Source organism: Taeniopygia guttata, chromosome 2 (assembly GCF_048771995.1).
Source record: "Taeniopygia guttata chromosome 2, bTaeGut7.mat, whole genome shotgun sequence".
NCBI lineage: Eukaryota > Metazoa > Chordata > Aves > Passeriformes > Estrildidae > Taeniopygia > Taeniopygia guttata.
This window is the reverse complement of record NC_133026.1, coordinates 43958530-43984681: the sequence shown is the minus strand read 5'-3', so window position 1 is coordinate 43984681 and position 26152 is coordinate 43958530. Positions and strand designations below refer to the sequence as shown.

Here is a 26152-nt window from a genome sequence, read left to right as displayed (position 1 = left end):
CATTGATACTTGCTTTGCATTTTTCATTAGTAAGGCAGCAGTCAGAGCATATATGTCTCATTGTGACTGTGTCTAGATCCATCAAGCCTTCTGTAGCTTGTAGACTATGTGTAGTTTATTAATGTATTAATACACCTGATATATGATGATATATATTTACTTCATATTTATTCTGATACCTTTCTTCTAATACTACCTAAAACGGCAACCATCTGCAAAATTTTGCTCATAGACCATAATTGTCATGTTTTTATTTAGGGTATATATTATGTTCAGCTTATCATAAGTGCAAATAAAATGGAAATTACAGTTTCCTTTTTATGGCTTCCATATATATATAGTTAGTATTTTTAGGGGAAATTGTGGACAATTGAAATCCATGGTTTTGGTGCAAGGTGAACATGACTGCCTCATAGGTTCTTTTTTCTCCTGATTATTTTCTCTATTTTTTTTCCCCATCCAGGAAGAAGTTCATAAATATGTGCAAATGATGGGTGGATGTGTATACAGAGATCTCAACGTGTCAGTAACTCATCTTATAGCTGGAGAAGTTGGCAGCAAGAAATACTTGGTAGCTGCTTCCCTGAAGAAACCTATTTTGCTTCCCTCTTGGGTTAAGACATTGTGGGATAAATCTCAGCAAGGGTATGAAAAAAACAAAACTGATTTTGTTTTGGGTAATGGTAATTCTTATGTACAGACTCATTTCTTTTCGTAGTTGATTTTACTTGCAAAATGACAGTTTTCTCTCTTTCATTCCTGTAGCATAATGAGGTACACTGATGTTAACATGGACGACTACGCCTGTCCTGTGTTCCTTGGCTGCACAATTTGTGTCACTGGCTTAAGCAGCTCCGACAGGAAAGAAGTGCAGCGCCTCACTACTGAGCATGGTGGGCAGTACACGGGGCAGCTGAAGATGAATGAATGCACTCACCTCATAGTTCAAGAGCCAAAAGGTAAAACTGACAGAATTAATGCTGTTTTCACTTCTGGAGTTGAAGTAGTGTGAAGGTGTGTAAGCACAGGACCTTGAACTACCTCTGTGCCTGCTTCAGTGTTGCTCTTACTGCTTCTCTGTTGATGGAAAGAGTAACACAGGGCACCTTTTCTTTGGTGTAAAGATGTGAGAAAGTGAACAAAAGAGAAAAAAAAAGCCAGAGATATAGATGGCATTCAAAGAAAGAAAAAGGGAGAATCCTAGATGGGATAAAGAAAATAATTTTTTTGGGGAGAGCAGGATAGGATTAATTTGTACTGTGATTGAAATTGGATTGTGGCCTGATGTTTTTTAACTGATTATTCTTTGTGCCTTCCAAATTCCCTACAAAGGTAAAATGAAAGCTCCTTTTCTTCTCTCTTGGGAAGATTGAAAGGATTTTAGTTTTACTGTGAGAAGAAAGGAAGGGTTTGTTTTTGTTTCTTTTTGCCTTGGTTTCTCTCTCTTTGCCTACAGTGAAATATGCTGGGACTTTTTTTCCCGTTTTCTTTTGTGTGCTTGAAAGCTTTAAAGCCTTCTTTCCTTTTTTGTTTCTTTAATGCCTTGTCATACCATAGGTTAGCCATCCATGAGATTTTTCTTCTCTAACTTTAATTACAGCATAATTAGCTTATCGACTGTTTAGTATAACACAATTTGTCCATTAAAATCAGTTATTTGAATTTCTAAATTTTCTTTATGTGCAGCCAGATTTCAGTAATCACTGTTTGATGCTTTAATCTTTGTGACTATTTTTTTTAAAATTTTGATTTCATCTGGAAGGTCAGAAGTATGAATGTGCCAAAAAGTGGAATGTGCACTGTGTGTCTATGCAGTGGTTTTCCGATAGCATCAAGAAAGGCTTCTGTCAGGATGAGACAATGTATAAAATAGAGGCTGGATCAAAACTGAGTAATGCACCCAGCACATCAACACCTACAAATGACACCAGCAAGCCTCCCAGTACGTAAGATATTTAAAAACGTGTTTCAATAATGTAGGAAATATTTGTTTTAAGGAGGAAGGACTATTTTGAGATGAGTAAGTTGCTTGCTTCTTTATATAAATAGTGGTTTGATAGTTTGGGTTCTAGATTCAGCTTAAGCTTAAAACATAACAGGTTGCTTTTATGCATGCTGAATATTCCAACATGTGTTTAGACTTAAAATGTGTGGATGATTGTTAAAAAAGTAAACTTTAATTAGGTGTATGATTGTCTGCTTGGGAACCAGTGGTGTAGTGTGTATCTGTAAGTCCTACAAAAGCACAATTGTTCATGCATTTAAGTTTAAAACAAGTGTTTATAATGAGTTTAATCTTACAACAGTCTTAGGGGTGGGGGGGGAAAAGTTTTTATTAATCTTTTTCTATTTAATTTTTCTTTATACACTTGCTTTTATTTATTCCATGCTAATAACAGGAGGACAGTTAGAAGTACTTTGTAAGCACACATGGTAGCCTAAAAGATACAGCCAGCTTTAATGTGCATTCACCTGATGCTGACTCCTCTTAAATTGGAGTTGATTTCTCTACAATAAATTGTCCTGTTTAATTTTAAAAGTGTTTCTCCTAGGTGTCCACAAAACTGGAATAATAGCTATGAAAACAAGTCTCATTGGCTGCTGTATCATAGGTGTCATCACCTAGGAAATAAATAGAAAATGTATCGGCACTCTTTCTAGTAAGATGATGCTCAATCTGTGTGTAAAGAAAGAAACCCCTTGGTTTAGCAAAGGTTTCACTTACGTAGTATTTTTCGTTCTTCAAACTTAACATTTCCTTATAGTATCACAAAATTGTAAGTGGCAAGTTTGTATTTTCTTTAGTGAAGCAGTGGAGAGAGCTGAGTGAAATCTAATGCCTCCTTTTTAATTTTTTTTATTTTATTTAAAGATCATGCCTTTTCGGATGTCAGCCACATTTCCAATATCAATTTGAGTGGTGTTAATGAAACTGCATGTAGTTCATCTATGAGCAGCAGACTGGATCCTGTTTCCGATGGGCTGGAAAACTTGGACATAAGTTCTTTTCAAGCCGCTGAAGATTTGTTAGATGGGTGTCGAGTATGTTTAACAGTGTATACTTTGAAATGTTCAGTTTTTACAATGCAAAAGGAACTATGTTGAAGCACTGACACTTTTTCTATGGTCAGCAACAAATACCAGATATATTTTCTGTCCATGTGCTTGTTTGTGTGTGTGTGTCTGCATATCTGTTTGAGTATAATTATATTAAAATGTAGTGAAGTATAAAAGTTTATATTCGTAGGCATCTGTATTTAAACATTATTTACATTAGAGTGAACAGGTTCTAGAATTAGTGTGTGAGTTTATTTAGGTTTTTTTTTTTTTGCTTATGCAATTTTAGGGATTCATTCCATTAGTAAACATTGAAACTTTGCTAGATTAATTTGCAAAGCTAAATTACTCTTTATAAATGCGTAACTTTTTTTTGCTCCTTCTCAGAAGCTGCAGCACTTCTTTCTGTGTTCTGCAGCAGTTGAAACAAATTATACCAAAACATTCTACCTTTTTTTTTTTTAAGTTTTTAAGGCTTTATTTGTTGCTGTGTTCTCTTTGTAGATCTATCTCTGTGGCTTCAGTGGCAGAAAGCTGGACAAGATGAGAAGGCTTATTAATTGCGGTGGTGGTGTTCGATTCAATCAACTTAATGAAGATGTTACTCATGTCATTGTGGGGGAAAATAATGATGAGCTGAAACACTTTTTGGACAAGACAGCTCACAGGTTGTGATAACTGTGTTCCTTAAGGTCTAGTTACACCTAGTTTTCTTTCTCCCACCAATTCCGGGGTCCCCAGCGCAGGAAGTGCATCAGAATGATGGAGTGAGTTCAGAGGAGAGTCACCAAGATGGTGGGAGGGATGGAGCACCTCTCCTGCCAAAACAGGCTGAGAGGATTCGTTTGAGAAGGATTTGGGGTGACCTAATTGTGGCCTTCCAGTACCTGAAGGGAGCCTACAAGGGAAGTGGAGAGGAACTTTTGGCAAGGACATGCAGAGAACAGGACAGGGGGGAGTAGCCTTAAACTGAAAGAGGGGAGGTTTAGTTTAGATATTAGAAAGAAATTCTTTACTGTGAGGGTGATGGCTTCTCTGGTTGCTCAGAGAGGCTGTGTTGCCCCATCTCTTTAAGTGTCCAAGGCCAGGTTGGAGAACCTAGTCTGGTCTAATGTGTCCCCTGCTCACAGCAGGGGGGTTGGAACTTGATGATCTTTAAGTTTCCTTCCAAACCATTGTATGATTCTTTGGAATTACATATTGATTTCAAAATATTAAGTGGTTCTTGATTTAAATGAAAAGACTTACAGCTTGTAGTAATAAGTATGTCCACATATGCTTTTCAGTACTATATCTTTGAGTAGCCATGAGGGACCTCAAAGAGAAGAAAAGCAAGCGTTCTTATTGGTGAAAAGAGGTGTTAATGTGTATTTATTAGTGTATTGAGGAGGAAGAACTTGACAATACAGTGGCAGATACTGTTTATGTTGTGGAAAATAATTATGAAATACTCTCAGACTAAAAGAATTAAGGGATTAGAGTTACAGGCTTTGTATGTGTGTGTATATACTGTGTTTTTTGGTCTGAAACCTGCTGTGACTTGTTTCTATAACGTTTTATTTTATAGGCCTCATATAGTGACAGCAAAGTGGTTGCTGGAATCATTTGGTAAAGGTTGTCTATGTCCAGTGGAACACTATATCCCTCTAAACTACCAGCTGTTAGAGAATCCAATTTTAGAACAACCTGGAATGAAGTCAATTTTTCCCAAAAAAAACAATCTATTGAGGAAAGATGCTGTGAACATTATAGAGCACCAGCAAACTGCTGAAGATGACTTCCTCTCTCAATATGTAAATAACTATTCTACACTAGGTATGTTCTAGGCTCACCATACTGTAGAAGGTTTAACTGCTCATAATTAGCATTTGAGCTTGCAGAATTTCCTTATTAAATATTCTTTCATATCTAGTAAGTTAACTTCTACTTTGTGTTTCAAAATTCAAATTTAAATAGGTCTATATAGAACAGTTTTAAACTAAAACCTGTCTGAAAACAGCACGCTCCTGTAATTTCATCATGAAACTGTTTTGGGTTGTCTTTGATGTTCTTGTCAAACAATTATTATACTTGGTTCTTTTTTATTTTTCTTTAACCTTTCAGATGACGTTGAAAAACTAACATCTAAAACCTTCAGTGATGTTACTAACTCAACTGCCCAAGGAGAGAATCAGCCTTCTGTCTGTAATGGGTCTTTGGCAGAGTCTTGTGCACTGGCTGAAGGAGGCTTATTTTTCAGGAAGAGATTTCTTCTTCTGGGTTTTGGTGAGGAGGATGAGTCCTGCATTGCAGATATTATAAAGGAGAATGCTGGGGAAGTTCTGCCACTGCAAAGCAGAACCATTGCAGACTATGCTGTGGTACCTGTATTAGGGTGCACCGTGAAGGCAACTGTTGGTGACGTCGTCACAAATACATGGCTGGTAAGGGAGTTAACTTTCTCAATTCCCAAATAAACAGGTATTTGTATTAGAAATTTGTCTTGTCAGAATGGAGTTATTAATGGCTTAAATATAAAGAAGATATTAGCCTAATTTAATTTAAGTGTGCTAAACAAAAGCCTTCATTAAAGCCTCTGCATCTATAGGGGGTCTTACCTGTTTCACTTCATTTTCCACAAGACCGTTAAATAGGACTGCATTGTTGTGACCCAGGCTTACATAAGGTCTGACAGCATTCTGTCTAAGTGAGCTGTAGAAGTAGCTAGTTGACTAATAATGATTTGATATTTTTGTTTGCTTCATGCTTTTTATGGCTTCTTTTTTTTAATTTGTGGCAGAAGAGCAAGTCTTTATAGCTTAAAAGTCAAAGAATATTAACCATATTTGGCAAGAGCAGGCCCATGATATAGATTATCTGCTGTTAGTAGCTTTAAGTAGTAGGTAATGTCCTGTGAAGTACATCTATACAGACCCCTCTGATCATGTACTGAACTGGAAACCTCCAGTTTTATGGGAACCTGCAGGGTTGGAACTTTAGTAACTGAAAAGTTCTGAATAATGCTTCAGTATGTCAACCTTGACAAAATAGACATGGTCTAAAAAAAGAGTTTGTCTGATCCAATGGGAAATACTTTGTCTCAGGTGTGATAATGGAAGCACAATTGCTCATTGTTGAGTCTGTTGTAGAGTTGCTGAAATCCTGTTGGCTTTGTTACTGCGTGGCTTGATTGACATTTTTTTGTCTTTTGCCTTCTTGAAGATAACATGTGTGGAACAGCAGGCTCTTTTAGACATCCGATCCAATCCACTTTTCACACCAGTCCTGGTAATGGAAGGAGCTGCCCCTCTGGAAGATTGTGTTCTTTCTTTTAGCCAGTTCACAGGTGCAGAGAGAGACTCTCTTGTTTATCTGGCAGAACTGCTGGGAGCCAGGTACTTCTCCTGTCATGGTTTCTCCTTGTTCTTTAAGAGCCAGTGTGCTGCTGTTAGCATTTAATTTCTTCTGTACAAATATTGGAGTTAAAGATCTTTTGAGTTCCATTCATTTACAAAACCTGGTGCTGAAGCAATGAAACATCATTACATAGGTCTTGAATTCTGCTCTCTTTTAAGGAAATAATGCTCAGTATGCACACAGTCTAATTTCTACTAGAATATGCTAATTTTCTTTTTTCTCAGTGACTGAGTCTCAGCAACTTTTTATTCTATTCTTGAACCAATCAATGAAAGTCAAGTTTTCAGATGTGGCTTTCCAAGTTGCTTTTTGGTTGTCTAGGAAAGGACCACTTCAGTACTATCTCACTTAACCTCATAAGCATGGTGAACCCCATTCAGTATCCCAGCTCCTAAGGAATGGGGCCCTATTTGCTTAGAGTTCACCAAAATCTTTGAAAAAAATTTAAGAAAAGCATGTTTAGTCATGACATAATAAAATAGTGTAGCTTAGAGTAAGTATCATTTGATCTCATTTGTAGCCTGTTCGAACTAAATTCTTTGCTGATGGGTTCTCAATCATGGCATCTTTTTGCAAGATTGTGTCCTTGATAATAAGAGAAAAATTGTAATATAAAGAAAACTGTTGTTCATTTGGAAGTGATGCTTGTTGACTCCAGAAGGGAAGCAAGCCTGTGCCATTCATCTTGCTGAAGAATGTTAGGCCTAGCATATGATTTGAAAATGGGATGTTGCTGGAGGATTGCTGGAGTGTGAGAAATACTGTTTTCAATGCTGGTAGAAGCAAAACATTACTGTGTAACATTTTCTGGTTGTTGTTTTGGGTTTTTTTGGGGGGGTATTTTTTTTTTTTTTTTTTTCTTCTGTGCAGGTTAGGCTGTAAAGTATGAAATGAGTTGCCTTAAATATCTATTTCTATTGTTTCTTTTTCTGTTGTGAGACTACAATTTACAATAGTATAAATGTGCCCTAGATTAATGTTGTTTATGATTAAGTGAATGTTTTATCAACCTAACTGTAGAGTCCAAGAATTCTTTGTGCGGAAAGCCAGTGTGAAAAAAGGAATGTTTGCCAGCACCCATCTTGTGGTGAGAGAACCGAACGGCTCCAAGTATGAAGCTGCGAAGAAGTGGAATTTGCCAGCAGTCACTGTAGCTTGGCTTTTGCAGTCTGCAAGGACAGGAAAGCGGGCAGATGAAAACAAGTTCTTGGTTGAGGATGGAGAGGCTGAAGGTTGGTTCTTAGCAAGCCAGGGGATATCATTGTGTCATTGTACTGTTTGTTTACAATAAAGAAGGCAGGTGTGATAAAATTTTATTTCCTAACACCTTCACAGTATTAGAGCTAAAGGATATTTTTCCAAGTATAAAGATAGAATTGTAGATTGCTTTGAGTTTGAAGCGACCTTAAAGATCATGTAGTTACAACCCCTTGCCATGGACAGCGACTCTTTCCATTAGACCAGGTTGTACACACAACCATGCTGTTGAGTTGTGATTACAGAAACGATATTGTGTGTTTGCTGCAAATCTGGTGGAGACAGTGGATTCTTGTGGTTATCAGTCAGTTGGGATTGAAACTCACTGTCTCAACTTTGTCCTTTTTGGCATGTGTGCTGTTCTGTAGCTTGCATGGGAATTGATGAGAGATCCATCTTAGGACTTCAGACTTGTTAGTCTGCAATGATTTGATGCCCCTCTCTTCAGTTTTTCATGGTTGCTGTTTAAATAAGAGTGTGTGGGGTCTGTGTTCAAATGGAAAACCAATTTACTTGTCTTTTCCTTTTAAAGATATGGAGAGTTTCGTTACTCAGCTTAGCAAGACACCAGCAACTGTTAAGTTTCCTGATTTGGAACACCCTATTCGTCTTCTTGAAGATGGAAATAAAGGGCCTGTGACCCCCCTTGATATCAACAGGTTTCAGAGTAAAGCTTTCCAAGCTGTAATCTCTCATCATACTGGGAAGACAACTCCTCTTGCACAAGGGGGGCCACTTCAGAAAGAACCATCTTTAAATCTTGACACACCATCAAAGTTTCTTTCTGAAGACAAGTTCTTCAAGCCTTCTTTTGATGTAAAGGTGATTTTTGCAAACATTTTAGTCTGTGTGGCCAGTACTGTTTGATGTGCATAAACTTTAAACAGCACAGAAACTTCTGCTTTTACCCATTTTTATGCTATTCACATACAGACTTTCCCTTTTGAACAAAGCCAGGAAAACTTTCTCATTTATTTATATACTTTAGTTAATGGCCTGTGGACTCAATTTTTTGAATAGTAAGTGTTGTTATGTCTTTAGCAAATCTCCTTTGTGCTTATTGCACCATATGCTTGTGTGTCCTGCACCTTAGGCAGTATCCAGTCTGTGTTCTTTGCATCTAGAGACTGATAAACGTGACGAGGCACCTTGGAATTGCTCCATGTATTTGTAAACAAGTGTTTGCATTTTCTGATGAAATACTACTTTATTGGCATGTTTTAAAGTAATAGTTTTAGAGCAATTACAGATCTATTATTACAAGCTGAAAGATGCTTGGGATTTTGGCTTCATTGTCTTATTCTGAAGGCCACGTTAGGCTAGAAAATGCAGCCAAAAAAAACCCCTGACACTTAGGGAGTATCTGCAGTGGAAGAGTTCCTGATTGACTCAGGTGTGCTTTGGAAGGCTTCAGATTGTTTTTAAATTTCAAGGCCTTAGCTTAAAGATCAATGCATTGAATTCCTGCAGAGTTGTTAGGTTTCTTGGGGGGTTCTTTGTGGGCTGTCTGTTGTGGCAGGGTTTTCTGTATTTTTTTTTAACCCTCTGCTCACAATAGGACAAAATATGTTGCAAACATAGAAGAATCTGGTGTTCTCTTTAGCTAGTTCTGCATCATGAAGTGAAGGCTGTGATAATTTTCAAAAGCAAGATATTCTAGACCAAAATTTCTCTTTTTATATAAAAAAAGGACAGTATGAAATGGTATTTTGAAGGTGCAGATAGTCTCACGTACTCATATGCAACTTTTGTGGGGCAAGGTGCGAGTACATTAAAGTAGTTGGTTGAGGTTAGGAGTACCTGGGTTTGGTCACTGGCTTTTCCATTGAGGGCAGTTCTCCGTGATGAACTCGGTGTTCATCTGAACTCCCTGTGTTCTCAGTGAACAGAGAGATTAATAAACTGTTGTCTTCTTGGTTTGCTTCTGCAGACCCTAAGATTGTGTTTGCCTTGTACAGCTTTTGTGCAGTGGTTCTACAGTTGCACTTGGTAGCTGTAGTTTGCTGTCCTGGTTTAGGAGTACAAAGTCGTACTGTATTTGTAAAACTTGCACTTGAGTGAGAATTTATTAAGGTGTTCATTAAAGTCAGTCAGTTTCTTTTTATTTTTTTTCTTTCTTTTTTTTTTTTTTTTTTGTAGGATGCTCTAGAAGCTCTGAGAACTCCTAGAGGTCCTGAACAAAGAACCAGGAAACTGAGCACACCTCTCTCCGAAGTCATTGGCAGAAATTTGAAACTGGCACTGGCAAGCAGCACAACTCACGCAGCAGCTCTTACTGCCAGCCCTCAGTTGGCTGCTGCACAGCCAGAAGTGGTAGGAAATTTGGAGGTTTAGTTGTTGGAGCATAGGTTTAACTAAGAAAAAGCTTTTTAAATTTTGTGATTTAAGTTACAAAGGAATTTATAAATTGATATTTGTTATCTTTTTGAATATAAATTCATAGGATTATGTGTTCTTCAATGACAGTTAAAGGGGAATGTAAGATAGAGGAATTTCCTTATAGAAGACAAAGAATTTAAAATTTTTTTCTACTATCTGCACTACTTTCTTGAATATTAAGCAGTTGCTAAGTAACATGGTATATAAATATGTACCGATTTAGACTCTGTAGTATTGGAATGATACCATAATTAAGAAATTCTCTTGTTCCACCTAGACAGGGTTAGATATTTTGTCTTGGACTAAAGTTCAGAGTTCTTTATTAATGCATGTGTCTTCTTTTCCTGCTTTTCTCTGTGTTTAATAGAAGAAAAGTGAGAGAAAACAAAAAGGTGTAGGAGGAAAGGGAGGATTTATGTATTGCTTGCCATGTTAATGCACTGCTTACTGTTGGAGGGGCAAGAAAGCTAATGACCAAAGGGAAGGCTGCTGCTTCTTGTTTTGCAGCTCCTTACTTCTCTCACTCCTCTACAGTGAAATACTTCAGTAGCATCAGGTTTCATAATTTCTTAATTTCAGTGTTCAGCCTGCGATGAAAGGAGTAGAGTATGTTTTAGGGAGGCTGGCTGAATCTTTGTCTTGGCATTCCTAATGCATTGTATGTTACTAGTGCTGGGTTTTGAGCATGGGTAGGGGAGCATCAAAAATAGAGGAAGTGTGTTTATCTTACCTTTGTTGTCACTGTATATTTTACTACATGCTTCGCTAAATATGAAAGTACTTTTGTTATTGATACAGAAGCCTTCTAATCATGACTCTTGTGTTTTTATCCCTGCTGGTTGACCAGGAAGAAGACCCCAAGCCTCTAGCTGATGCTGTTATATACGTTAGTAAAAAACTTAATAAGAGGCAAAGGGAGCTGAATGCAGTAGCAGCCTCTCTTGGAGCAGACTACAGGTATCAGACAATACAGTGGCTTTTGAGCTTTTGCACTGATGTGAATTCTAATAACGTTGAGTCTTTGCATCCAATTATGCCTTTTGCTACAGCTAAATGTTAGATTTCACCATCCTAAGCAACATTACTAGTCATCCACTTGTAGTGTGAAATAAAGCCATTTTTCCCTGCCACATCTGCAAGTCCCTGTGTTCTTTGTAAATCCATCTCAGAAAGACTGTCCAGAAGTCTTCTTGAATTGCAGATTTTGTTTTCTCCTTTGGTTTGAAGAAATTTATCTTTTGGTTGGTTTAACATTTGCTTTCTATTTCACTTTTTGAATCTAATGTGAATTTGTGTATGTTTCTCCCTGTCTCAAAACAAATTATTTTCTAGATTGTAAGCATGGCTAAGTCAGTGTTCTTGGACAAGCTTAGCAAAAATAGGTTATCATGAAAAGAAACTACAAACTAACATTTTTAATTTAAGACAGAATTCTGCTTCTACTAAATCTGATTTACATGTTTTGCTACTGACTTTTATATAAGTGTTATTATTCATGGTGTGAAGGAGGTTACCCTTACATTTGGTAGTACCTTAGAAATGCTGAAGATACTTGGATTAGCTAGAAAGTACTTGTTTTTATCAGTTCAAAATGTAACAGTCTTCATATTTGTTTATTTTGAGCTTCAAGAATCAGTATTTCACTTGCAGTTCAATATTTGGACAAAAAAAGAAAAAGCTCTTGTCCTGGGTCACACATTCTTTTCAGAAACTGTTTTAAAATCCCATTTAAAAACAAAGCAAAACATATAGCAAAACCCCTGTTTTCCATATGTTCTATTTAGTTTTATTTCCTTCAGGGGTGCTTTCAAAACACGTTGAAGTTGTGCTATCGTGAAACTGAATGCTGTCTTTTCTGTCAAAGAAAGTGGGTTGTTTATTGAGGCATAACAAAATAGGCAAAACTACTTTAACTTGAACAAGAAGAAAAATTTTGAGTTGGATTTATGATACTTTTTGATAGAAGTTCCATTTTCAAGTTGTATTTTGTTCTCTTTTCCAGATGGTGCTTTGATGAAACAGTAACACACTTCATCTATAAGGGAGGACAGAATGATAACAATAAGGAGTACAAATCTGTTAAAGAACGGGGTATACATATTGTTTCAGAACATTGGCTTTTAGAGGTATGAAGCTTATTTTGTTCCCTATTTAAAAGTAAAGGGAAATGAAGGCTTAAAAACAGTTATATAGCAGTAGGTTTTCTGTATGCATTTATACTGAACATGTATAAGGACTGATGTTTTGCATCCTGCTTTTAATTGAATGATCTCTTTTCACTGATGTACATTTACATTGTTCTCCATAAGGAGAAGATAAATTCTCTTCCACTGAACACTTCTGCTACATTTTTCCCAGAATAGCAACCATGTTTTTCCCCTTGTGTGAAGTACTTCTTTTGACAGTGTTTTTATTGTACTTCTCTTATGCTTAGGTGTGAAGTTTCTTCTATCTCAATCAGTTCCTCATCTTTCTCTTAATAACTGATGTTATTACAGAGTGCCCGAGAATGTAAACGGCTTCCTGAATCTCTCTTTCCTCACACTTACAATCCCAAAATGAGCCTGGACATCAGTGCAGCACATGACATCAGGCTCTCCTCCTCCTTCAGTAAACCTCCTTCAACTGGAAAACCAGCAGAGGAAAATGAGGTATGATATGTGATAGGAATGCATGGTTCTATGAAGTGATTTGAATTCAGTTAATAGTTATATTAACATAGTAATAAAAACATTAATACGAATTCAGCAATGTCCTCTATCAGGTTTAGCTAGTCATTGATAGTAGTTATTGCAGATGTTCTGTAAGGTTTTTCTGCATTTGTAATATTCATCTTCTACGGTGATGGAGGAAAACACAGGCATTTCAGCATTTCCAAATTTGAATAGATAGATTTCTTTTCTTTTCGGTAATGAGATCCAAGGTGTGAAACTAGCTTTGGCAGACATTAACACTGCAGAGTAGGAGTTGTCACCCATGCTACTGTTCACTGTTCTACTGTCATTGCAGTAGCAGAAAGGTTAGATTTACTCTAAGGCAAGATTAATGACCTCAGAATTTATACAGGTGTCAGATATGGTTAAAAAGAAAAAACAAAAAAAAGGTATTTGAGAAATCTACTTGTCTTCATTGGCTTTAGGTTATTTCAGTGGGTGAAGATGATGCTGAAGATGATTTAACCACTGACCAAATAAAGGAAACAGTCACTGTAGGGGAAGAACAAATTGTGGCAAGTGAATCCAAAGGAGGTAAATGTAAATCGCTGTTTTCAGAATATTTATGGACTATCAAACTATCAATATGAGCCTTTGCAGTTGCAGGTGCTGAATGCTAAGTTCTGGAAACTTTAGGTAGAATATTAATATACTGGTCAAGTACAGCTAGCTTTTATTGCTGCTGGATGCCAGCAAAGGGTTTTCCTCTCTCTTTTAAAGATCTTGACAACCCACAAGAAAATTATGAACAGTCATTGGAAGATACTTAATTGCCAATTCTTTGTTTTTAAAACACTGAAGTTCATCCTTAATGTAACAGATCTTTGTTTTGGAGTATATATTATGTAATTAAATGTGTTACTGTGGATCTAAATTAGACTGTGTGAGGAGATTCAAAAGTGAACCAAATGGAGATCTCTCCTTGTGTCTAAGAATAGGTGACTTAGGGTATATGTAGTTTTCCTTGATATTCTTGCCCAAGTACTTTTCCTCTTTTTAATATGTAGTCTTTGTCCTGGTGGAGGAGGGAAGTTGCCTGGAATTTCAGTTTTCACTGAAATAGTGAGTAGTTGTTCACTTATCACTTGTTTCAGTATAAGAGTTGTGATATTATGAGTTTTGTTTCTTCTCTTAAGTTTTAACCCAAGCACTAGAAATGAGGGAGAACTTCCAAAGGCAGCTGCAGGAGCTCATGTCTGCCACATCACTAGTGAAACCACAAGGTCAAAGAGGATCCCTTTCAAGGAGCAGCTTTGATGGCTCTCCAGCCACTCCTGATAGCGCACGGTCTGTGCGAAATGGCCGCAGTAGGGTCTTGGAAGCTCTAAGGTATGGATTCGTATTTAAATTAATCTTATTTTGTCCTTGCATGTATTTAGACATTAATTGAAATTTGAGTAGGTCTCCAAGGTTTTCAGATGTATTGTCTGTTTCTACTGATGTGCTGGATTTGCTTCTCCTGCAATTCAGAATCTTTAACCGGATGTGCTAGGTAAAGTCAGAATATTGTCTTAATCCACAGTGGGCATCTTTTATTTTTTATAGAAACCAGAATAGTATGATTTGTTTTAATACTCAGGTTTTGAACTGGCTTATTTTCTTTCTCTTCAGCTTCCTTAGTGTTCTTACAGATTTTGAAGAAAGTGTGTATAAATGCTTACATAGGACATAAAGAAATAGTAGGCATTGCTGCAAAGCACCTCTGTGAATGTTTCTTCTCTTTTTCTTTTCTCTCCAAATGGAGAATAGAATTTGAACTCCATCAACACCAATGTGCAGCAAGACAGTAATGGAACCCTTACAAAATTATTCATTTAGTTTGGAGCCTATTTGCAAAGAAATAGGCTTAATAAATATTGAGTAAGGTACACTGATTTTACAACAACTTATTAATATACACATAATAAAAAAATATCTACTGGCATTTTGGGTGCACATTTTCAGCCATGCTGACACCTAGATTCATAAAGCCAGGGTGTTAGAATAGCTTCTGTACTGAAACTTTCCCCTTTCCCAGCCATTATTTCTAATAATGAGGTCACTTGGGTGCTGCAGTTGATGTGATCATTAACACATTGCCTCCTAGAATGGACGTCTTCTGTAAAATGAGTCTGTAAGGTGTCTTGGTTTTTCCCTTAGGCAGTCCCGCCAGGCACTGGCAGATATAAATACAGAGCCATCCCAGAGTGAGCAGATCATTTGGGATGATCCTACTGCGAGGGAAGAGAGAGCAAGACTTGTCAGCAACCTTCAGTGGCCTAATAGTCCTTCTCAGTGCCTTGAGCAAGGTCAGAGTAACACCAATAAGAACGTGGATGAGTCTGCCCTCAAAGGATCTGTACCTGATGCAGAGATGGCTGGTATAGGTAAAATCACAAATGTAATATCCTTGTTCTGTGCAACAGCATCCATTTGGTCTTTGGGACTTCTAAAATACAGTAGTATTTCAATTCTACCTACAAAAAAGGGAGGATGGTTGGCATTTCTCAAAGGCCAGAAATACAATTTCACATCTTTGAGTTCCATTATGTGTTGCTTTTTTTTAAAGAGAAGCTTTCCTGTTCATTTGTGGTCAAACACCAAGGCAGTGCTTGTCTAAAAATAGACTGCTGTGGCTCCAAAAAAAGCCAACTTGAAAGACTTCATAAAATTTTCCAAGTTGTTTTGGTTTCTTTGTTTTTTTGAACTACAGCTGGTTTCCAGGTAACCCCTCAGGTAAGTATAGTGGAATTCTAATGGAAATACCATGAGCAAAATCTTTTGCATTGTAGTGAAAATATTTATAGGTGAAAAATTGGGGTACAAGATTAACTCACAGACCCAAAAAACAAAGATGTGTCAAGTTGCTGATGGACATGCTTGGGTTAGGATTTGGTAAAGATACTTTATTTATGTTCCCTGTTCTTGAAGTCTAAAGTCTGTTGCTAGGACTAAGGAAGCAACATACCTTTTCTTCCAGAACCAGATGTTTTTTTCATCTGTTTTGCTTTCTTTCTGTTCTGAGATAGCAGAATCCTTTATTTCTCTCTCCCTGCTGTCACCAACTCCTTCCCTCAGTCTACTTGCAGAGCTTCTGTAGCAGCAATCTTCCTGAAAACTGACCTGAAAATTAGATAATTCCATTCAGCTGTTTTTTGTTTCAACCAAATCAGTGCAGTTTAGCCAAAGAAATCAGATCATTTGAGGTCTTCAGGTGTTTTTTTAAAAGTAAGGCATCCAGGGACATGATTGCAATATTGCTGTTGGTGGTTTGTGGTATAAAGATGAGCATCTTTATGAAAGGCAGGTGAAATATAACTGTACATGTTGTGTACAGCAATTGTGGGGATTTTTTTTTTATTATATCTTTTACTTTATACATAATTATATTCTGCCGAAGGCAAGTCATGCAACACCACTTTACTTTCACAGCTGTTGCTGAGGCTGGGCATGGAGATGTGACTGACAGTCTAAAGACTCCCGTATGTAGAGATCCCAGAACGCCAGTTAAGGATAACTTGATCCCTACTCCACAGGCCCCCAGCATTGCATTCCCCCTGGCTAACCCGCCTGTGGCTCCAGAGCCCAAAGAAAAGGTTTGTCAAATGGGAAAATATTTATGATTATTAGTGTTTTGAGAGATGCAGTTATACTTTAAAGAAATTTTGGATTTGATGATAAATATAAAATGTGCAGATCTGGATTTAAAATCTTGAGGTGGATTACTTTTGTGCAGTTCTATTCTCTTTTTTCTGTTATTTTCAATACTCCCCCTTTCTTTGAAATTTTTAACAAATAAGGTTTGCTCAAAAAAAATAAAGCTTGTTTGTTTTAGACAAATGAAGTTTTTTGTCCCATTAGTTAGTGCTGGAATGCTAAGGCAGGCATTGGAGTGAAGAATAATTAGTATGTGTACTACTTGGAACTCCTCCAGCCATGTTAGGATGACAGAAAAAAAATTAGGCCTTTGTTTCTTTGGTGTTATCTGGAATTTTATGTTTAGGTTCAAATAGGAAATTATTTTTCTGCCAAAACCTGGTTTAAAATTCTGTTTTATTTTGAACTTGGAAAGGGAAAGGCAAATGACCTTGTACCTGCAGTGTGTCACTTGATGCTCAAAGTTTCAGCAGCTCTGTGTCTTCAGAGGCATAACGTGTCATGTTAGTGGAAAGGCCCTCAAAAAATATAGTGTTCTGACTTGAGAGAAAGTGAATGAATGAGGCAGTGTAGATAAATCAATGCTGATTTCTTCATGTGTTCAACCTGGCATTCCATGGATGTGAATGAAAGATTACTTGTTATGACAGATTAGTTCAGCTGTGCCCTGAAGAAAGGGGGAACCAAGAGGATGTTCAAGCAGGAGCCTAAGGATAATATGATAAGTTCCAAGCTTTTTGTCAAGTGACTGACAGGTTTGGTTCTCCTTTTCCCAGATAAAAGAAAACTTAATATATAAATAACCAGAATATTTGGCAGAGAAATAGTCAGCTGTCAACCTAATAGTTCCTGCCTTATTTTCAAAATCTGTTACTGTATTTCTAGGTTGTTACTGAAGACGAGAAAGCTGATGAAGAAGTAGAAAAACTTCCTAAATTTCAGCTGTCTTCTCTTAACCCTCAAGAAAGATTTGATTACTGCCATCTGATTGAGAAATTAGGTACTGGATATTTGTGAAATGCAAAGAATACTATGTGTCTGCTCAGCTGTGGCTTGTTAGGGAGAAGAAACAGCTTCTGTTAGTGACTCATCAGATTTGAGGTCTCAAATTTATGGCTTTCTGTGCTTGTAAGCAGTTCTTTAAATATAGTGTTACTATTGTGCGAGCAATCAGCTTTGCCATAAAACAGCAATGGTTTTGTCTTCTGCTAGTTTTCTTTTAGCTGTCTTTACAACAGCCTCATTCTCTACTGTTGGGAGTGCCCAGGATAGGCTCTCTTCTGGTGTCTCTCATTCCTGTCTGTGTTGTTGTGGCATTTTACAGAGCCACTCTTTCCTAGCTGCTTTTCCCTCCCTAGCAGCTTCTGCCCATGTCATTTCAATGATAATACTCTCCATGTAAATTTGAGCTGAGTTTTTGTCCAAATTCAAATAATTCTCACTTTGAGTTGATCCTTTCTGCGTGCAGCATGACACTTGGATAACTTGAATCCAATTAATTCCTCAATTCAAGGTGGAGTAGTACTGGAGAAACAGTACTTTGATCCGAGTTGCACACACATTGTTGTGGGACATCCTCTTCGGAATGAGAAATTCCTGGCTTCGATGGCAGCTGGAAAGTGGGTGCTTCATCGTTCCTACCTGGAGGCGTGTAGAGGAGCTGGCTGCTTTGTTCAGGCATGTCACCCCAGCACTATGGCATGAGTGTGTTTGACTTTTTTTCATTTTTGTTTTGCACTACTAGGGAAAGGCAACTTCACAAAACCAATTGCTAGTTTAGGGTGCCCAGGCCATGGGAGTTCTAGAGATTCCAAACTCTGAGAGGTTTTTGGCCAGCTTTGTCTGAAAACTAACCCTGCACCAAACTCCTGATAAGATAAATGAAATACCTGTGCTTTTTATATTTGTTTATATTTGTTTCTTAAAATTGAGTCTTTTAATACCTTTTGGTAAATTCTCACTGTTATCAGCTAAATTTACATGCCTCTTATTAAACCAGGAATAAAATCTTGATTCTTTCAATAAATGAGCATATATTATTTTTAAATAATTTGATTTTATAACCATGAATGTAAATATTTTTGAATTCTATCTCTTCTGATGCCTTCCTAATTGTTAATTTTCAACTTCTCCTGGCTCAGACAGTTCTTTTACATTGACCAGGCTAACTTTAAAGTAATGCCTGTAGACTGCTTCATATCCTTATATGCACTAAAACTAACTAATTGTTTTGGAAGACACTGCAGAAATATAATCAGTGGTATCCAGTGTAGTGAGATATTTTGTCCTGATGTTGAATTCTATTGTAGATGTGACTGCAAGAGGAATCAGGTTGTGTGCAAGATTTGATGTCACAGAAAACATGAGTTAGTTTAGATAAGCATGTGCAATTCAGAGCTGTAGCTCTAATTTTACATAGAACTATCTTGGCTAGATAAAATCCATATATTAGAGTGAGATGGGGTTTGTTTCAGGTGTTTTTATTTTCTATTTGGTGTGGGTTTTTAAAAATCTATTTTTCTGCTGATAAAGTTGGCAGGACTGGTTTGTAATTCAAGCTTATGATTGTTTCAGGAAGAAGACTATGAGTGGGGCAGTAGCTCCATACTTAACGTTCTGTCTGGAATCAATGTAAACCAGAAGAAACTAGCACTGGCAGCCATGAGGTGGAGGAAAAAAATTCATAAAGGGAAGCAAGAAACCGGTGTTGTTGAGGTACATAGACACTCCTGTAATGTAAGCTGTACAATGTGGATGGACAGGACAGGGATTGTCACCAAGAAACTAAAAACTTCACTGTCAGGGGAAGGTAACCTGTCTTGTTATCAAGAACAGAATGTCTTGGCTTGATATATTCTAGTTAAGTAATTTTGTTTTTAAAAAAAATGTTCTGTGATGGTATATTAAAAGTCTTAGTCATCTCTGAACCAGTGTTCATGTTTTGCAAGGCTGCAGTGTGGCTACTTATGTAAATGTCCCTCAGCCAGGAAGATGATGATTATTCTTCAGAGCTCTGCCTGGAGAACTAACCTAACTCAGTTCTGTTAGGAAACCAAAACTGGTTATTAGTTTCATAGTCTTTCAGTGAGATTTTTGGAAGAGAGATTGGAACTTCCCAAAGCCTTTCAACTCCTCTCAAATCAGGCACTGCAGCTGAGGATTCATTGAAAAATGATGTTTCAGTTATGTCAGGAAAAATCCCTTTTTAAAAGGAATGCTTGTAACAAATCCCCCACACCCTTTGCCTATGTGGAAACCACACTGAGTATTTCTAGGAGGCAACCAGTCTGCCCTCTATGCTGTTACTGTATCCAAGCGCATCCTGGGGGAAAGGGGAAGATGTTTCCAAGTTACTGGGCGTTTTTTGAGATAAATTTTTCACGGTGTCTGGTGTTTTGGAAAGCACACTCTCTGCAAGAGTCTTTCCTTAGAGGGAGCTGGTAGCTGTATGTTTGTGGATTTTTTTTTCTGGCATGCATACTTAAAGGCAAAACTAGGTAATTGCAAGTCTTCATCTGATGGATATTCTCAAAAGGGATAAATTATAGACCCATTACATCTTCGTACTTTTTCAGTACCAGCATACTTTTGACTGAATTGTCATTTATCTAGGGAGCTTTCAGTGGTTGGAAAGTGATCGTGAATGTTGATCAAACCAAGGAAGCAGGTTTCAGGCGCCTTCTTCAGTCAGGAGGAGCAAAAGTATGTATTGTTTGAAAAAAATAATGAAACACATATATATTTGTTTAATTATTTTTTTCTTTCTGTTTGGGCATTTTTCATGTGAGTAGAAGGTTTTAGCGAACAAAATTGCTTACACAGGGTAGCTGAGACATGGTCAAAGGGTGGGAGGAAAAAGCTTTGTCATCTTCACTTTGCAAGTGGTCAGGCAGAGCAGCTTGTCTGAGTAACACAAGTCGGTACTGCTAGTGGGAATTGAGGATATAATTTCTGTGCCCTGGTGGGAAGAATCACCCTTTTGGACAGGTATGTGATGGTACAGGATGCAGCTGTAAATAGTATTTGATTTCCCACTGGTTTCTGTTAGTTTGAGTGAAATTAAAGGTCATGAACTGTGTTTGTCTTGGGGAAGAAACACAACTAAACTTTGTGGGCTGTGTTTTGTTTGTAGGTGTTCTCTGGCCATTCTGCATCTCTGTTTAAAGAAGCAACTCACCTCTTTGCCGACTTCAGTAAGCTGAAGCCAGATGACTCCAGGGTGAATGTGGCAGAGGCAGCAGCCCAGGGAGTGAACTGCCTCAAACCCGAGTACATCGCTGACTACCTCATCCAGGTGGGCACAGCCCGGGCTCCCCACCTGCCACACTGCCCCAGCCCCCAGCAGGGGACGGCTGCTCTACCAGTCACGGGCCTCCTTTGCCAGGAATTGTGGCCACAACGTGCCTGTGCTGAGGGCTTTGGTCTGTGGCCTCAAATTTATGCTCTAACATGACTTGTTCTGGTGCTGGCAGTGGGATCTCTTGCAGGGTAGAGAGCTGCTCGCAAAGCGTATTTAAAATGTAGGTGTATAATGTTTGTTGTTTTCAGTTTTAGACAACTAATGAGCTGTTTCTCTTATCTCAGAAGCTGCTCTTCTTCAGCTGACCCATGCTTTTTTTCCTTTCTATACTGAAGGATCCACCTCCTCCTATGGAGTCTTACTGCCTGCCAGAAGCTGAGTCTTACCTTCAGAATAACTCAGATCTTGGAATTGGATCATCGCAGAAAAGAAAAGCACAGGGAGAAATGAGCAGAGTCAAGCGATCCAGAATACACTAAGCATATTCTGTTTTTAATTTGTACATTTTTTAATTCATATTTATATTTTTTCATTCTTGCCCCAAAAAAATTAAAAGCTTTGAGTTTCACTTCTAACTTGTCCTGATGTTAAAATAAATATGCAGTAATACTTATAGGAAATATTGCTTTGGCTACCAGTAGCATCTAAAAACATGGCAAAAATTCATCCAAACATACTTTAACATATCCAAACTATCCCATCACTGGACTAGTGGTTTTGTCTATGGACACAGTTGTATAATAATAGTTTAGAAATCATTTGTAAAATGCTTATCACATCTTTTATCTGTGTGTTGTGGGGAAAATACCACTTGGTGAGAATTCCATTGCATTTCCCGTGTAGTAATAGACTTAGATTTTTACATTATTTTTTTCATCTTCTGGTATTTTCTATTGGAAGGGAAGAGAGAAACCGGACAAAAAGAACTGGCTTGTAAACTTTTGTACTAATAGAGGGTGTAAGAAATTATTTCTTACAGCAAGTGCTGTTGCTGCCATTCTGAATGCTAATGGATCTGTTCAGCAACTGTAGAAACAATTCTGTTACCCAAGAGGTGAAGTTCATCTTGACCATATTCCCTATTTGAGTCTGTGACAGAATCCAGAGCCAGACAAAGACTTCAGTTTCTGGCAGCTGGAAATATTCTTAGTCAGACAACCATAATACTTGACTAAGTCTTTGACCTTTTCAGTAACAGTGGGTCTAGGTCTTCATTTATGGAACTTAATGTATGTGAGTGCATTGTGTTAAGTCTGGGCAAAAGTGCTCTCGTGGAACCTGAAGAGCTGTATTTAAGCAGCTGGAATTACTACAGCCAGTTTGAACAGAAAAGCACAGCATCCAGTTGCACAGGACAAGTGGAGTTGTCTGGAAGAATATACGTAACACTGAAGTCTATTTAATTTACTTCTTTTTTGTTTTAAAGGCTAAGGTGTATTATGTTTATTTTCTAGCTGCTGAATACTGTTTTCTAGAAAGGGTTTGCATCAGTATTTGTTGCAGATCCAAGACTGAACCACAAGCATTTAAGCCCTGTGCAACGTGGAGACTCACTCTGGGCTGGGCAGAACAAACCTTTTGCTGCATGGGGATGGGACAAGGCATCTGAGCTGTGGGGCCTCCAGGTGAGAGAACAGGAAAGCAGCTTGTCTTCATGTGCAAGGCTGTACTTTGTGCTTCTGATTTCCTACTTTAGTGCAGCATATCTTTTGTCAGTGAGCTCTGCAACCTGCCAGCAGGATGACCTGAAGGAATTGTCAGGACTGAGAATGAATGTGAAGGATTTAATTCTTTTAAAGAAGTGAAATCTGTGCCCCTATCACTGGAGTCTTGGCTGTGACAAGACTGCTATGTTGAGCTGCAGTGACTACAGTCTTATCGCCTGCTTTTGGGGTTTTTTTTTATAGCAGCTTGATGCTTTTTGGTATATGTGGACATCAAACATCTCCAATGTGTTTGAAGTCCACATACTGAAAATAATACCACTGTTACTGCCTTATATCACATTTTGAATTAACTTTAACTTTGAATTTACTGTGTATTTCACTGTTCTACCTCTGAAGTGCTGCTTTGTGTTGCAGGCATTTGAAATAGGTGTGAGTATTACCAGGCAAGAGCTAAGGTTCCTGTGACTTTTTCTTCCCCGTCCCTAGAAGCTGCTGTGGAAGGGTAGTGTTGGTATTCTCACTTTATAGATAAAAACCCATTCCTTTACCCACTTAAGCTTTAAAAGTGGTCTTGGAGCCACACAGTTCCTGCAGCTGCTGTGAATCCTGGGGCAGAGCAGAAGGGAGAGCAGCTAAAATCAGGCACATAGTGGAACCAGTAACCTGGGATCTGAGTGCTACATGTTCTCCAGTGCTCTCTGTCCTTGTGGACACTGCTTCAAAGCCAGGGCTGAGGCAGAACAGTGAGGGAGGGCTGGGGGAAGAGAAGCAGAAAGCAGCTGTTCCAGCCAGAGCCAGCTCCTCTTCTGCGCTGGCCCTCGAACATCCAGTGCACTGCTGTCGGTATGCCACACACAGGGGAACACAAGACAAGACAGACCTGGGAGATGGAAATTCAGTTGGTGCTGTTAAGATAAATTTATTTTCTTCAGCTTTCTTCACAGGAAACATGAAAGTGCTTTACAGAATTTGAATACCATTGCCATGGGACAAAAGGACAACAGGTGTGTGCACTGCACAGTTAGAAGTTGTCATATGCAGAAGCCATGATAGGTAAACCAGGGTAAAAAAAATCTACTGACAAAAATATATATCACTCAGGTTTTGAACTTAAGTTATTACTGTTAACACAATTATATAAATATACAGGCACCATTAGGTTCCTGTATTAACTGTGGGGGCCATACAGGGATTCTCAGAAGCAGATCATATTGAACTCTGCTGAAACAGTTTCTGCTGTGCTCCATAGGCTCCTAGCCAAACAATTTTCCCAGCCAGACAGTATAATTCTTTCATTTTCTGCACTACACTGAGCCCACAATTACCATAATTTCTTCATATTAAGTCTGGTGCTGAAGCATTCTGCTACGCTGTTGCAAACAAATTCAGGTTTTTTTTTTTTCTTTTGACTTAGAGATCCTCTTACAATTCTTCCCTCAGTAATCTCTTCATGAAAAAAAAATTAAAATGCTTTAGGCTAGATCCTGCTGTCCAGGTAAGACAGTTTTGTTTAAGCTAGAGCATTACCAGTCGTGCAACCCTACTCCTTTCCATAGCTGAGCTGTGTTGTACTGTGAACATTGCTACTGCCTCTCTTGCTGTACTCCGTGGGAATTCAGATCCTGCATAGCCTTTGAGGCTCTCTAGGTTTCAGTTCTTCAAGGAGACTGCATTTACTTGCTAGGCAGTTTTGCAATGTTTGTGATACTTCAGCTCTGACAAAAACAATGCAGCATGATCAAGGCTCAGGAGTTCTTGCCTGCTGCTTTCTAAATAAGTGAACAATTCAGGCACCTGACTAAGAAATCCTTGGCATGGTAATGATGTAGATGAACAGAAGGAGGGAATACTCTAGGGCAAAGAGAGGTCAAATCGAGATTTTTGCTGAGTTTTGAGTTCCAGGAAAAACATTGAGCAGAGCCCATTACCTAGAAAACACCATCATGCCAGTTTCCAAAGCTACTTTGCCCTTTTCCCAATTCCCAGAGTAGAGACACAGTGCACGGTCAAAGAACTTGTCAGTCCTGAAGGTTACTGTGCAGTTAGTAATAACAGTACTGAGCTACAGTGGCAAGACAGGGCTTTGGTGAGTACCAGCAGAGGTGAGACTTCGAGGCATGGGAGAGGCTATGAAGTATTACATTGTAACAACCCTCAGATTCATTTGCTCTGTTTTCCCCACCACATCCTCAAAAAGTAAAAAACTCCCAACTCCCCTTGGCCAATTTCATCAACTCCCAGCAGCCACAACTTTTTTGACAGAGTACTGCGGTAATAGAACACCTAACAGATATCTGGATGCAAAATCCAAGGGACATTGTTCTCAACCCAGTATAGCATTAGTACTGGAAGGCAGCTGCTCTCTAGGATGTGGTACTCTGATAATTGAGGTAATGCAGCTCTCAAGGGCCAGGCTGTGCATCCTACCAGGCTTGAGTCTGCCCTTATGACCCATCCTTAGTATCTGTAAACATAACATAACTGGGAAATGCAGTCAGTGCTTAAAGAAAACATCATTTACAGCTCCATGCTCTTTAAAGCACAAGATGATGAGCGTGAAGAGATGAAACAAACCACAAAGACTAAATCTGCCTTCCAGTGTTGCTTCATCTCAAATACTGTAATGCAGTTTCAATATCCAGTTAAATACTATCCCAGGTATGTTAGATTGAGCATGGTTGCTGGTCAGAGACTAAACAATAGTAATGCATCTGCTTCATCTCTGGCGCAAAAAAAATACACAGAAATTTAAAACAAGTTTCTATGGAGCTTGTTCACTGGCACTTGATTCTGGCTGTCACACCTAGATGTCAAATGATCCCAAATCTTTGATCTCAAATCAAATATTAATGAAATTGACCTTGTGTGACAGAAATCTACTGAAACCAGTGAAGTTAAGCTCTGGGAGCCCACATGCATATTTTGCCTTTTTCTCAATAAATTTGTTCTATTGTATCAGCCATATTTTATGGTTTGAATCCCTTTGCTATAAAGTACATACTCTGAAAGATATACAGAATAAGTGGTTTGTTTTAATTAAAAAAAGCTTATGACAATATTTTAACTAACAGTTTTCTGTAGGCAAGTTACTTGAAATAAAGCAGACAGATGTAATGTGATGACTTCATTGCTCTCAGCGAGAATGGAAAATCAGTACAGAAGATAGGAAACATGAAAAGGAATAGAAAACATCAGATTGAGCAAAAATTAGTAAGAGCTTGCCATGCTACTCACTGACCAGAAGAGTGGATTATATACATGAAACTGAAGTTTCAGTACATCAAATGGCAAAAGCCAATCCCCATGGAAGTTACTGGGAGATGGTGATTGCTAAGATATTCTAAATGACTCTGTAAATTTGGCAAATCAGGGGGAGTGAGTTGTCAACAGGAAAAACCAAGGCAATAAATACTGGAAAAGTTGTAAACCACTCATACATGCTCTGGTAGAAGTTGTGACATGAGTCTGAATTAGTTGTGATCTTTCAAGGGGACGATCTAGGCATCACCATGGGCAGCTTGATGAAGACATCTGCTCACTGTGTAGTTGCAGTCAAGAAAGCGAATAAGATGTTAGGCTGTATTAAAGACAGAACAATACAGAAAAATATTACAGCATCTATGTCTCTTAGAGGTGATAATCTCAATGAATATTTGCTGTTTCTTCAGCACCTTAAAAAAAGTGACATATTAGAAAAATGAGGCAGGAAACTGGTAAGAGAATGGTAGAAGCAGCTCCTTGGAGCT

The 26152-nt window shown here is 38.1% G+C and overlaps 2 protein-coding genes across 3 annotated transcripts in view; one reads left to right on the top strand and one right to left on the bottom strand.

The window, feature by feature from the left end:
• The window catches only part of TOPBP1 (DNA topoisomerase II binding protein 1), a 23180-nt gene extending 1866 nt beyond the window's left edge, over positions 1-21314 (top strand). The window contains exons 5-28 of the mRNA XM_030265098.4: positions 464-645; positions 766-959; positions 1763-1942; positions 2873-3042; positions 3562-3725; positions 4625-4872; positions 5161-5480; positions 6259-6431; positions 7474-7685; positions 8243-8532; positions 9850-10023; positions 10937-11046; positions 12092-12215; positions 12588-12740; positions 13229-13337; positions 13940-14132; positions 14943-15169; positions 16215-16378; positions 17325-17439; positions 17953-18116; positions 19014-19154; positions 20052-20141; positions 20572-20733; positions 21075-21314. Coding sequence (XP_030120958.4) covers positions 464-645; positions 766-959; positions 1763-1942; positions 2873-3042; positions 3562-3725; positions 4625-4872; positions 5161-5480; positions 6259-6431; positions 7474-7685; positions 8243-8532; positions 9850-10023; positions 10937-11046; positions 12092-12215; positions 12588-12740; positions 13229-13337; positions 13940-14132; positions 14943-15169; positions 16215-16378; positions 17325-17439; positions 17953-18116; positions 19014-19154; positions 20052-20141; positions 20572-20733; positions 21075-21218 — 4203 coding nt within the window. The 3' untranslated portion in view covers positions 21219-21314. The remainder of the gene's footprint in view (positions 1-463; positions 646-765; positions 960-1762; positions 1943-2872; positions 3043-3561; positions 3726-4624; positions 4873-5160; positions 5481-6258; positions 6432-7473; positions 7686-8242; positions 8533-9849; positions 10024-10936; positions 11047-12091; positions 12216-12587; positions 12741-13228; positions 13338-13939; positions 14133-14942; positions 15170-16214; positions 16379-17324; positions 17440-17952; positions 18117-19013; positions 19155-20051; positions 20142-20571; positions 20734-21074) is intronic.
• The window catches only part of CDV3 (CDV3 homolog), a 24683-nt gene continuing 14092 nt past the window's right edge, over positions 15562-26152 (bottom strand). The window contains exon 5 of one of the 2 annotated variants that reach the window (XM_030265100.4): positions 15562-15905. In XM_030265100.4, the coding sequence (XP_030120960.4) occupies positions 15857-15905 (49 nt within the window). In that variant the 3' untranslated portion in view covers positions 15562-15856. Of the gene's footprint in view, positions 15906-25418; positions 25984-26152 lie in introns of those variants that run through there. The other variant, XM_030265101.4, reaches the window with a different exon arrangement.